Source organism: Lissotriton helveticus, chromosome 9 (genome assembly GCF_964261635.1).
Source record: "Lissotriton helveticus chromosome 9, aLisHel1.1, whole genome shotgun sequence".
NCBI classification, from domain to species: domain Eukaryota; kingdom Metazoa; phylum Chordata; class Amphibia; order Caudata; family Salamandridae; genus Lissotriton; species Lissotriton helveticus.
This window is the reverse complement of record NC_136070.1, coordinates 253,473,745-253,486,653: the sequence shown is the minus strand read 5'-3', so window position 1 is coordinate 253,486,653 and position 12,909 is coordinate 253,473,745. Positions and strand designations below refer to the sequence as shown.

Here is a 12,909-nt window from a genome sequence, read left to right as displayed (position 1 = left end):
TTGGCATCAATGTGCGGTTGCGGTGTGCCAGTATGCAGAGGAGGGCGCCCCACCAGCTCCAGTAATCGCCGCCTCAGCCGCCAAGGGCGAGCCACTCAGGATAGGCCACCTCTGCCAGTGGTTCAGCTCCGGGTGGTTGCTGTGTGGATTCCGTCTGGTCCAGCGCAGCTGACGTATTCTATGCTCTCCCTTCGTTATTCAGCGCCCGCTGTATAGGCGCACCTGTACGTGCGACTCGCGCCCGGCCGCCGAGCCCGTGCCTGGCACTGTACCGAGGGACCACCCCCCCACTAGCTGTCAACTCAGTCCTCGAGCAGATGCGTATGGTGATCCAGCGCAGCTCTGGGGCTGTTTGCGTGTGAAGCAGCACGGGCTAGAATGGCTCACAAGGCACTGTGGGAGGTGTGGCCAGATGAAGTGGGTAGCTGCTGCTCCAGCTATACCATAGCCTACTGGCTCCTCCGCCACTCAAACTGTCTCTGGCAACATGCCCCTCTGAGTCGCGCCGGTTGTAATAGCACCAGCCGGAGTCCTAGTACCGCTTCGTCGCCATTTCAGGGGGAGGGGAAAAAAGCGCCCCCCCTCGAGGTAAGTCTGGCCTTGAGCACGGACACAGATGCGGGGTGACAACTGAGGGCCCCTCTGGCCGCCGTGCCCCTGCTTGCGGGCGTGTTAACAGAGCTTCGCGTGTGGGTAACGGGAGAGTAGTTCAGGGTGTCCTGCGGGCCGCCATGTTAGGGTCAGGCAGGAGTGTAAGTACCGGGAATGCAGCGCTTCGCAGAAGGGCACCCACCCTCAGTGCGTCTGTGGGCTGGTCGGGACCTCAGGCAGCAGTCCACCGCGAGTCCAGAGCGGTTTCATAGAAGAAGGGGAACCCGCCTCTCCAGCCTCCGTGGGGTCAACGATTTATTCTCCGGCTGGTCAGAAGCACGGAGCCATTTTGCGGTGATCACCCCGCGCAAACATCCAGGCTGCAGGCGATTACCAGGCGTCTCAGGTGAGAAGTGTCACTTGCTCCGGGTAGCCTGGGTGTGTGCGGTGCACTCTGCTGAGTGCTTAGAGGGCCGGCGCGGGTCGTGTTCTGGCACCCAGCCCCCCCTGGGCCGCTTTGCTGAGGCCTCTGCTCCACCTCCGGGCTCAGGCTCACCTTCTCTCGTTGCCCAGCTGGCTCTCTCCGCACGTCACTTGCCTCAGGGCCTCGCGCCCCCTCACGCTGGCCGCACACTGGCCGCACACACGTGCTTACCGGAGTGCCGGGTACTGGCAAGTTCTGTCCCCTCTTGCCACAGTCTCCGCCGCGTCCCCCAAGGCCTCCGGAGCGACCAGGCCACGACCAGGCCGCGGGAGACTTTCGCGCCTCTGGTGATTCCTCCGCAGTGCCGCTGCTCAGTCCCCGTCTCTCTGCCACCGCCGCTCCTTATCTCAGTGGCCTCCGTGCGTTCTAGCCCATTAGCTCTGCTCGGTCCCGTCTGTGTGGGAGCACCTCTGCAGGATAATTCCAGGATAATGAGGCCCCGTGGACAGAGCCCTACCAAAACACGTCCGCCATGTTAGGCTGCTGGCCACGCCCCTTATGGTCATTTGATGTCTCATGCCTGTTTGTTTTCATGGTTTTAACACCTGGTGAGTTTTACCCCAGTTGGGTTAATATTCCACACATATATATGTTTGATTAAAAGTGTACTACAAATCTATTTTTCATTACTCTTGGACATTATTTGTTTTCTCCAGAGCACTGTTATTTATTCATTGACTGTAGGGACTTTTGTTCCTGAAAATACTTACTACCCTTGGTTCCTATCGAGTCTTGGGTTCCTTTGTACTTATTAACAACTTTCTAAAAGTGGCATTTTCAGAATTGTGACTGATAATCCGACTTTACCATTAAAGAAGATTTTAAATCACAATTTCTCAGACACCAAACATGATTTTTCCATCTGCTTCCATTCAAAGGTTAGCACTTATTCAACGTAATAAGGCAAACCAAAGTTATCCTATGGGAGCGACAGCTCTCACAGTAGTGAAAACGAATTTGTGAGTTTTTCACTGCCAGGACATGGAAAACTTAAACGTACATGTGCCACTAATTAATTACAATGCACCCTGCCTTAAAGACTATCTAGGGCCTACTTTAGGGGGTTCTTGTAAGCAATAAAAAGGGAGGTTTAGGCCTGGCAAAGAGCTTTTTGCAAAGTCGAATTGGCAGTTTAAAACTACAACCAGCCTGCAATGGCAGACCTGGGACATGTTTAAGGGGTTACTTAAGTGGGTGGCACAATAGGTGCTGCAGGCCCACTAGTAGCATTTCATTTATCAGCTGTGGTTATATGGTATGCCACTTTACTAGGGACTTACTAGTAAAATAAATATGCCAGTCAGGTGTAAGCCAAGTTTACCAAGGTTAGGGAGTGAGCATAATCACGTTATCATCACTGGTCAGCTGTGATAAAATGCACAGAGTTCTAAGGCCAACAAAAAAGAATTCAGAAAAATAGAAAGGGTGAAGGTAAAATGTTTGGGGGGGTCACCCTGCAGAGAGGGTCAAGTCCAACACATTCATAATATAATAATAGGAGACCAATGATAATGGGAGACAAATGTGTACACAAGTATAGAGTAGTGTAGGGACATTAGAGATTCATGGGAGATGGATCAGCCAATAAATGTAAACAGGAAACCATGGAATACTCACAAAAGATTTCCTTGGAATGTGACACTGAATGCACAACAGTAGCACTCACTCAGACCAGAGACATTCACAAGGGAACACCATTGTGAGCACAAGGAGGGAGAGAGACGCACCCTTTTGGAGGACGGGTGGTCATTTTCACTTTCATTAGGCAGGTGCTTTCTGACAATACTTCTGTGTGAACAGAAGAAGAGTGCTCACTCGAAGTAGTGTGATTCAAAAGAGAGACACAGAGTGCACCATACAAGAGCATGTATTCCTCCCACCTTATGCTTGAGACAGCAGAAGGGGTGAGATTCAGAGGGAAACCTTGGGCGCATGAGGAAAGAATCGTTGTCACACATGAGAGATTCACAAGGGAGACACCACTGTTTCACCGGAATAGAAGACACTTATTCACCCCTAGAGTTTCACAACAGGGAGGAGAATAGAGAAATAAGGTATAGACAAGGGTGCACATGAAGATTGATGACCCAGATTATTTCATATCATTTTGACCAATAGATCCCAAAGGTAAGGATTTTCTACAGAGAGGGGTATTCTTCACGCACGAATTACCACATAGAGGTATTGATTTAGTTCTTACACTAAAGAAAGACAGAAGTCTTGAACTTTTTCTTATCTCTAACAGAGACCGTGAAACTGGGTCCGTTCTTGACTGAGAGTCTGAGGAGGCTGTTGAGTTAATTGGTGTCTGAAGATGAGAGGGCACCTTGAGTAAGTTCTTGAAAACGAATTTCAAGGCAATGGTTAGTTCTTACAAAAGACAAATATGACACTCAAGGGCAAGTGTTTACCAGAGGCCGCTGTTTGTTTAATTCTTGCCCCAAGTACAGAGGGTGCTGTTAGATTAGTCTTACTCCAGATTTAGAGGCTGCTGTTAGGTTAGTTCTTAGCAGAGGTACGATGGGCACTGTTGGGTCAGGTCTAAAACAGGGTGCAGACAACGCTGTTGCATTAGTTTTTATCTGAGGTTTAGAGGATGCTGTTGGGTTAGTTCTTATCACAGATAGAGTGTGCAGTTGGATTGGTTCTTACCAGAGGTATAGTGGCCATTGTTGGGTTAATTTGTACCCCAGATACAGAAGACAATCTTGGATGAGTTCTTATGCCAGGTAGAATGGGTGCTATTGAGTTAGTTCATCTACCAGTTACAAAAGGACACTGTTGAATTAGTTCTTTCCAGAGGTATGTATAGTGGCCATTGTTGGGTTAATTTGTACCCCAGATACAAAAGACAATCTTGGATGAGTTCTTATGCCAGGTAGAATGGGTGCTATTGAGTTAGTTCATCTTCCAGTTACAAAAGGACACTGTTGAATTAGTTCTTTCCAGAGGTATGTATAGAGGGCATTGTTGGATTTTTTCTTACACCAGGTTCACAGGGCGCTCTTGGGCAATTTCTTGTCAGAGGTATAAAGGATAATTTTCTTAATTCTTACCCCAGGGAGTGAGGGCACTTCCAGCATGTGCAATGTTTTGAAGAGATCCTCTGACCTGCTCCAGTTCAGGTCCATTTGGAAGAGCATTCGATGTTAGAAGGGAGCCCCCAGAAGGGTACCGCCTCACTGTCCGTGATGACCCAGAATGCTGCTGTGAGGTAATGGGTACTTCGGTAATTTTTTGAGTGCTGTGGAGAAAAGTAATACACATTTTAATGGGATGCCTACAACAATCTTCTCTCTGTCCTTCGCATAATGACTCTGTCCTGTGCCAATGTACACTTGTTTGTACTCGGACCATTAACGTGGTCTCTATTCTGGATTACCAGTCAACACCTTGCATTCTTGGGCTCCAGTGTCCTTTCAAAGGCCTTCTACCCACACTCTGGACCTAATTGAACAGTCACTAATCTGCATTCAATTACCCTGACATATTTTCTCTATTCTGGGGATTTTTTAATTTCCCAGAACTTTGTGATCTTAACATCCTGTACTAATACTCAATGTCCTGAACCATTTAACCTTCACATTCTGCTTCCTAAGTTACAGGATACTATATTGCATCAATTTACTCTAGTATTCTATTCTCAACTTGGATTATCGCGTTAGACTAATTGAACCTAACAATCTATCTCAGCCCTGGGTCACTGGTGACAGTCTATACTATCTTATACCAACAACCACCTGCATATTTATCTTTCCATGTCACGTAAAGACTATCTCTTCTCCAACATGCATCACAAATTTACCTTCACATCAAACATTTAATACTATCTCTCTCAAGCACAAAATGTTTACTGGTGTAACCCCCAGTGGCTGGAGTACTTGGTACCTTGAATACAAGTCCTCAAATCTAAAGATATTGCCCCACAGAACGACCACTTTCATTTTAGAAAATACATATTATCGCATGATTGCAAATAGTGGGTTTACAAGCTAGCACAAGAACAAGGTTATCTCATCTAACTCTTTTTACATTTTCAATGTAAATGGGGCTTGATATTTTAGCAGCGACATTCTTGAATTTTAGATCCTTTTTTTGAAGTAGAAAATAAAGTAAAGGCTCTTTTACGAAACATTAGAGTCGACACACTAATATCGAAACAGAACGATGTTTATTTTTAAGTCTAAGCAATACATATTTCAGGTAGAGAAGCTGGAAAGAAAACTTTTACAATGCAAAAAGATAAGGTGAACTGGGTGGCAGATACCACCTTTAAAACATTAGATAAAAGACTGCAGTGATTCCAAGAACAGTAAACCACTAAGAGTTATGCAAGTGGGAACACAGGGACTCTTTGAAGTAGATGTAAAAACGAATCAGCATGCTTCCTCGATGGTCTTTAGCATGCCCCTCTTCTAAGGTGTCATGGTGGAGTTTTAAGTGTGATATCTGTGGGATCTTTGAAGGAAGCAAGTTCAGAATGTTTGTGAATGGCATAACCCTCTAAACTCTAAAGTGATGTCTGAGATGTTAACAATATATGTGCATATAATATAATGATTTTAAATTCCATAATTTCAAATTGACAGTATCCATTGAGTAATTTAAACTAGATGTTATGCTATTTCTTAAGTGATAAATGTAAGATGTTGCTACACACACCTCTACTTCTGAATGTCTATTGTGCTTGTGCTACTGTGACAGCAATCCTTCACGTCTCCTTTCCTACTTGTCACCCATATTGAGAATCAATCAGCTTATCAGTGAGGTATGTGCAAAGAAACTAAAAAAGCAAATGTAATGGCATAGGTTAGTCTCGGCCTAACTGTTTGTTAGTAATACAAGGCTGCGGAAGAGCAGCACGTCCTTTCGGGCGATGAAGTTCTGCTTGGCCTGTTTATATCTGGAATCACAACTGAGGCAGTTTTACACTAAAGTTAGCAGGGAGCAGTTGTACTTGTATCTGAGCCAACAAAGAAAGTGTTAAGTTGTATTCACTCTATTCTATGATAGGAAAAGAGGCTTCTAACAGAGTGTATTTGGGGCGAAAGACAACTGCGTGATACTGGAAGAGAAAGGAAGCAACCCAGAATACTAGCAGGAACAAGCATTTGCAATGCAATAGGTCTCGCATTAGGAAAGTTTGAGCATTGGTATTGCGAATTACATTTTTTTTATTTATGTGTTGGTTGTGAAAATAGCTATAGTAATAGCTAAAGTAATAGCTTTGTCATTTACAATGCCAATAGTTTTAACTTTCACAAATGTGACACCTATAGCATTTGCAATGCAATATGTGTTGTATTTTCACGAAAATCCAAGAACAGAAGTGAAATATTAACATTTTTTGGTGACATTTATAAGACAGACGTTATTGTTGTTCGAGTACTTTACGCTGGTGTTTGGATTCCTGTAAATCCCCAGTGTTGCAGGGTGCTTAAGAATTTTGTGATGACAGTGGTACTGTATTCCGGGCTAACTTTGATACTTGCACAAGTGCCACCTTGCCCATGTAACGCTTGTTCCTGAGCCTGAGTGTCTAGCACTTATTGCAGGACTATACCTCTAATCATATTCTGTTTTCTCTTATAACTGCACACTTGTCACTTTCATTTCCTCTGGTGCACTTTTGACTACCTCATGTATTTTGTTTGCTCACAATTTTTACTCAAGTATTTTGTTTGCTCACGATTGTCACTATTACCTTTACTACCTCATGTATTTTTGGTTGCTCATAGTTTTTACTACCTCATGTATTTTGTTTGCTCACAATTGTCACTATTACCTTATGTAAGTAACGTATGTTTTTGCAACCTGTTCTTTTGTAATGTTTCTCATTATGTTTCATTTCTGTTCCTGTTGTGAAGCCTCCGACGCCTTCGGGTAAAGCCGCGCTATATAACAATGCATAAATACATGAATAAATAAATACCGCCTTCGGGTAAAGTCCGCGCTATATAAAAATGCATAAATATATGAATAAATAAATATCGCCTTCGGGTAAAGTCCGCGCTATATAAAAATGCATAAATACATACATAAATAAATACCGCCTTCGGGTAAAGTCTGCGCTATATAAAAATGCATAATTAAATACATAAATAAATACCGCAAAACATCCTCGTTACTCTGCCGGCCTGCGACCAGGAAGTCAGGCAGGCCGGCGCGACAACAGGAAACAGGACCGCGATTGGAGCCGTGCACCGGAGCAGGCAGGAGCCTACCCTCCGCCCCGGTGCCTAACGAGGGAAGACGAGTCCTGCTGCCGGGCCCTGCAGCTGAGGAGAACCGGTGAGTGCGTTGCTGAGCTGCGGGGGGCGGGGGAAGCATGTACGCGCGCGCGCGGGGGCGCCTGTGTATGTGTGTGTGTGTGTGTATGTGTCTTGGAGTGCGTGTGTGTGACTGTGGGGGAGAGGGGGTGTGTGTGTGAGCGAGTGTCTGTCTGCGATGTGTACGGCGCGGGACGCGGACGCGACGTGCGCGCACATGAATCCAGGAGAGAAAAAGCGCGAGCACCCTCTGGTCCGTCATTCCTCCCACAGTGATCGCTACTGGTCTCCAGCTGGATGCATCCTTACGGATGCTTTTCCAGCGAGACCCAAAAAGCAGGTAGAGAACTCACAGCTCAGGGTAAAGACAGCATAGAAGGAGACAGCCTCTACATTGCCCACATGAGGGAGGGAACTACGTGTGCAGGACACAATGCACTTACATTCTACAATGGAACTGGTGCTCCCTAAGACGCCGGGCGCACTACACACACAAACACAACAGGTGACAGGACAGGATTTGTCTATAGGAGTTGAAGCGATTGATATATTTACTAACGGAAAAGACAACATGTCAATAATGTGCGCTGCCAACAGCAGTGAGTGACGCGGGGAGCATGCACCACTTGGCCCACTTATACTAAAGGTTGCTGAGAGATTGTGCTGTCCGTACCTAAAGAGTGGGTTCTGATTTCTAACATGCACTCTTGCCCTGAACCCCGTCCCCACTCTGGAATAGGGAAATGGAAAGTGCACGAAGAAAACACACACATCACTACATGGTACTTTGACCTGGCCTGGGACAAGTTGAGATTTTAGAACCAAAAAACAAAGCTCGTCAGAAACGTAAATTACAAAAAAAAATAATAGTAAAACAACGATGGTGGAAAGAAAACTTACTACATGGAGGAAGTTTAAAGTCCTGATCTTGACAGAGCATACCTGTCCGCTGCTCCCCGGCACCATGCCGCCTCCTCGCCCTTCGTCCCTGGGGCTGAGCACCCCGGGCCGCAGGGCCCCGCCGATGATGCGCTCCTTCATCTCGAGGGACAGCAGCCGGCCCTTGTACATCCACTTCTGCATCTTCCTCACCGTCACCCCAGAGGCCCGGAGGGGGCCATCTGGCCGGCTGCCCATCCCTGAGGGGCTGTGATCGGGGTCTCCAAGCCCTCCCAGCCACTCTTTGTCCACACGTGATGGATGGCCAGCCCCGCTAGCTGCACGCCCCCAGCGCACTGCCTGCTCCTCGGCAGCTGGACACTGGGAGTCCTCCTCCTCCTCCTCCTCCTCACTGTCCGGCCCACCTCCACATTCCTGCCTGTCCCTCGGGCGGGGGGGCAGAGGGCCGTACTGGATGCCGCTGTCAATGAGGGACCTGTGAAGCGGCGGCAGGGCCCCCTCCCTGCCCAGGGTCTCCTCACTTTTGCTCCAGTGGTGGCGGCGCGGAGGGAGGGCCCCTGAGGCTTGGGCCGCAGACTCGCTGTCCGATGCCTACTGGGGGCTGGCCTCGCCGGACGAGCAGTGCGCCCGGGGGGAGGACTGGGTGCAGATGCGGTCCTGGGAGGGAGTGCTCGAGGGGAGGGGGCTCCGCCGCTCCACGGGCAGGTCGTGCATGGCGTGGATCAGCAGGTAGTACGCCTTCTGCAGCTGGCTCCGCAGGCGGTCCGTCTCTTGGGAGACCCCGGCGCTGCCTTTGCCAGCGGGGTCTCCATTCCTCGCGGGGGGGGGGGGCATCCTGTCTGTAGCTAGAATGCTATAGAAAGCTATAACCTAGAATGTAGCTGAGAAATACATATCAAAACATGAAACCTAGAATATAACAGAAGCGTTCTCATCAGTAACGCCCTCTGTACAACACTGTTCTCTACACTGATCTTTTGCTGCAAAACAATATACAAGCTGCACTGGAAACCATTATTTCCGAAGATGTAAATAGAACAGGCCTCTGTGTGCTCATGTGAGACATGTTTATTCATATCACTCATTTATGGAACCTTATTAGTTAAAATGTGTACTGCTTTTCAATTTGTACAACTCAATTCAGTTAGAATGATGTAAAGTGGCTCATAGCATGATAAAAAAATGTACAAACCAAGAAATGTGTATTTTCACTACTAAACTACATGACAGATCACCTATTCAGTGTATATTTTAGTCCCTTGTAATGCACAAGTATCTTTCAGGAATTAACATTATAACATGGATAGAACATGCAAGAAAATGTCACACATAAGCACGCTGCATTCATGGAAATGTCACTCCTATAGCAAAGGAAAACTTTCCAGCTATGCGACTGCTTCGGGCTGGTTCTTTGATGTTTTGCCTGCACGGAAGACGAGTGTGGCGAAAGAAAGCCACCACACATTCAAGGTAGAGGAAGGGTCAATTATGCATGGCAGGATTTATACTATTATTGGAGCACAGATGCAATCCTTTATAGTAGTAGCACATGCACGTGGTGTGTTTAAATAAACCATGTAGTTGACGTTGTTGGAGTTGAATTTCAGCAGCTTGCCTGGAGCGCAATCTACTTCATCGGCTGATTATAGGCAGTAGGCTGCTGCCAAGATGTGCAAACATTTAGGAAGGGGAGATAGCCGTTGCCTAAAGATTTAAACAGCGTGTGTCATGATACAAGTATAGATTGACTGTTACTAGTCTTAATAGCGAGAGCACAGTTCTTAAACACGGTATATGTTACCTTAATTCAGATGTTAAGAGGCAGTCGCGATATGGCGCTTTCTATGTAGTCTTGGTTATTGGGCTTTTAGCTCTTCTGATAAACTGTGGTTGCAGCGATAGTGTTCTGTTCTAGCAGAAAGACGCACAGTGCGCAGAATGAAAGGATAGCCGCTACCTAAAGATTGAAACAGCGTGTGCCATATTATAAATATAAGTTGATTATTACTAATATAGATGATGAGAGCACAGTTTCTAACCACGGTGATATATGTTACCTTAGTTTCGATGTTAGACAGCTGTCATGCTTTCTTAGTAGTATTGCTTGTTAGACACACGGCCGGCAGCGAAATTACGGGCGAGGGGTTTTATGGGAGACGTAGTTTCACTGGATCCTTACGGTAAACTGCGTACAGAGGCTGCCTGTAATTAAGGGAATGGCTATTAGGAATGTATGTTTTTCTATTCTCAGGTGTAGATTAAGGATTTCGATTGATCTTACCTAAAGGGTGTGACAGCCTGGTTCGCTGTATGAGTTCAATGCCGCGTGTGGATATTCAGAGTGACACCCAAGAGTGACCATGTATCTGTATTGAAGGAATCGGGGGGGAAAGGGAGAATTACATACCCGATATTCTAAGTTTATTTTCTCATTCTAACGGGGCTGGTTTGATGTATTTCTGCGCTCTTACCGGCAAAACGAGGCTTCCTCTCACATAGGCTGCATGCGGCGTCTTCGTTTGTTTGAAAAGGTTTGGGCAGGTCAATTGCCGGGCTATTTATGTAAGAGGTCTACCTATTGGTTACGCTTGATGTGTGTTTCTTAAAGGGATACAGTGTTAATACTTCCGGCCGTGTGTCTAACAAGCAATACTACTAAGAAAGCATGACAGCTGTCTAACATCGAAACTAAGGTAACACATATCGTGTGATCGTCCAACATGGCCCCTGAACATGCACGAGAATCGAACCAGAGAAAGGACTGCAGCCTCCGTCTCGAAAGAACAAATCCAAGTACGGATGTCCTGAAGCACATGCAATTCATTAATTTGTCAACAAACGGGGAAACACACGCACCTCTCTCTACACGCATGCCTTCTGATCCGAGCTCAAGGACATTTATGGGAAGTATTTTGTCAAACCATAACGTTCTGGACTGTACCTATTAATAACAAGGTTTTCAATCCCGGGCGGAAGTCAGGCAGGCCGGGGGCGGGACGTGAAGACACACCGGAAGCCCGGGCGGGCTCCCGTGAGGTGAGAGAGCCTCGCACGCACAGAAGGAAGAGACCGCCGCCGCCTGCAACGAGCCCTCGCCTGAAGACAAGTACCGGTGAGTGGGGGCCTTTACTGAGCTGCGAGGGCGGGGGGCATGTGTGTGTGCGTGGGGCGGCGGGGGGCTCTGTATGTGTGTGAGCGTGCGTGTGTGTATGTGTCTTGGAGTCTGTGTGTATGCGTGCGTGTGTGTATGCGTGTGTGATGACTGCGGGGGGGAGGGAGAGAGTGTGTGCGAGCGAGTGTCTCTGTGTGTATGCGCATGCATGCATGTGTGGGGATGTGCACGGCGCGGGAATTCTTGTGAATGTGGACGGAGCCGACGTGCGCGTGCAAGCAGCTGAATCCAGCCGGGGAGAAGCGCGTGCACCTTCTCGTCCGTCCTTCCCTCCAGACAGGTGACTATACGTCTCCGTCCCTGGAAGGCATCCTTTGGATGCTTATTCCAGGGCGAGACCTAAAAATGCATCACAGAAATAGGAATGTCAGCAGGCAAAACCTAAAGACGAAATGGGTCTCTTAGTAGGAAAAGATTAGGGTGGAAAAGGGGATGAAAGCAGACAAAATCCAGGGTGGAAACTGGAATTCTAGGGGCCTAGTTCCAAAGAAATGGTAACAAAGCAGGCAAAATCCAGCGTGGAAATGTGAGTGACTGCAGGCAAAAGGCTGAGGTGAAATTGGAATACTAGCAGGCAAAATCCAGTGTGAAAATACAAATAGAAAATATCAGATGGGGGCGTGGCTTGGATGGTAAAGGGCACAATCGCCTAAATCCGGAGCTCCGTCAGACCCCGGGAATCAGATCGAAATAACCAGAGCAAATTCTACATAAAAAGCCCAACGGAGAAGCGCTGACTAAATCGGAAAGGAACGGGAACAGACAGGTGGCGACAAAACTTATGACGAAGGACCTAGAAGCACAGAAACAACAAGCTTTCCGAAAGTGCACCGAGAAGTTGACTACAAAAACTAAATGGCGCCGAAGGGAGTCGCCGCTGTATAATTGAACTGCCGCAGAGCAGAACAACAAGAACCAGCACCCAATTCCCAGCACATACCTAAGGTCAGTGAGCGGCAGCCGACCACAACAGCGCAACAAACTTACCCCCGCTCACAGCACCAGAAAATATAGGAAACCCAAGCACGGGCAAGCGAAACTGAAACCGACACTCCCCTGGGTGACACCATTTTAGAAGAGGGAAAGAACAACAGCGCCCTAGAGCAGCGCCAGTTCGGGCGATCCGCCGCAGAGCAAAACAACAAACACACATACCTAAAGGCAGGGAGCCGCAACCGACCTCATCAGCACAGCAGAACGACCCCCGCGCGCAGCCCAGGAAACAGAGCAAGCCCAAGCGCGGGCAAGCAAAACCGAAACCGACACCATTTTGAAAGAGGGGAAGAACAGCAACGCCCTGGAACAGCACCAACTCAGGCGATCCGTCGCAGAGCAAAACAGCAAGCATCAGCGGCAAACAAACACATCAGCGCAACAGACTCACGCCAGCTTGCACCACCAAGGAAATAAGGGAAACCCAAGCACGGGCAAGCAAAACCGAAACCCACACACCCCTGGGAGGTGCCATTTTGAATGTGGGTAGGATCGCCAAC

At 47.5% G+C, this 12,909-nt stretch overlaps 1 protein-coding gene across 2 annotated transcripts in view; it reads right to left on the bottom strand.

Annotated features, from left to right (window-relative positions):
• LTBP2 (latent transforming growth factor beta binding protein 2) overlaps window positions 1-12,909 on the bottom strand; it is a 1,439,407-nt gene that overhangs the window by 721,848 nt on the left and 704,650 nt on the right. For both annotated transcript variants that reach the window (XM_078659886.1, XM_078659885.1), the window contains exon 4: window positions 4,132-4,319. In XM_078659886.1, coding sequence (XP_078516012.1) covers window positions 4,132-4,319 — 188 coding nt within the window. The remainder of the gene's footprint in view (window positions 1-4,131; window positions 4,320-12,909) is intronic.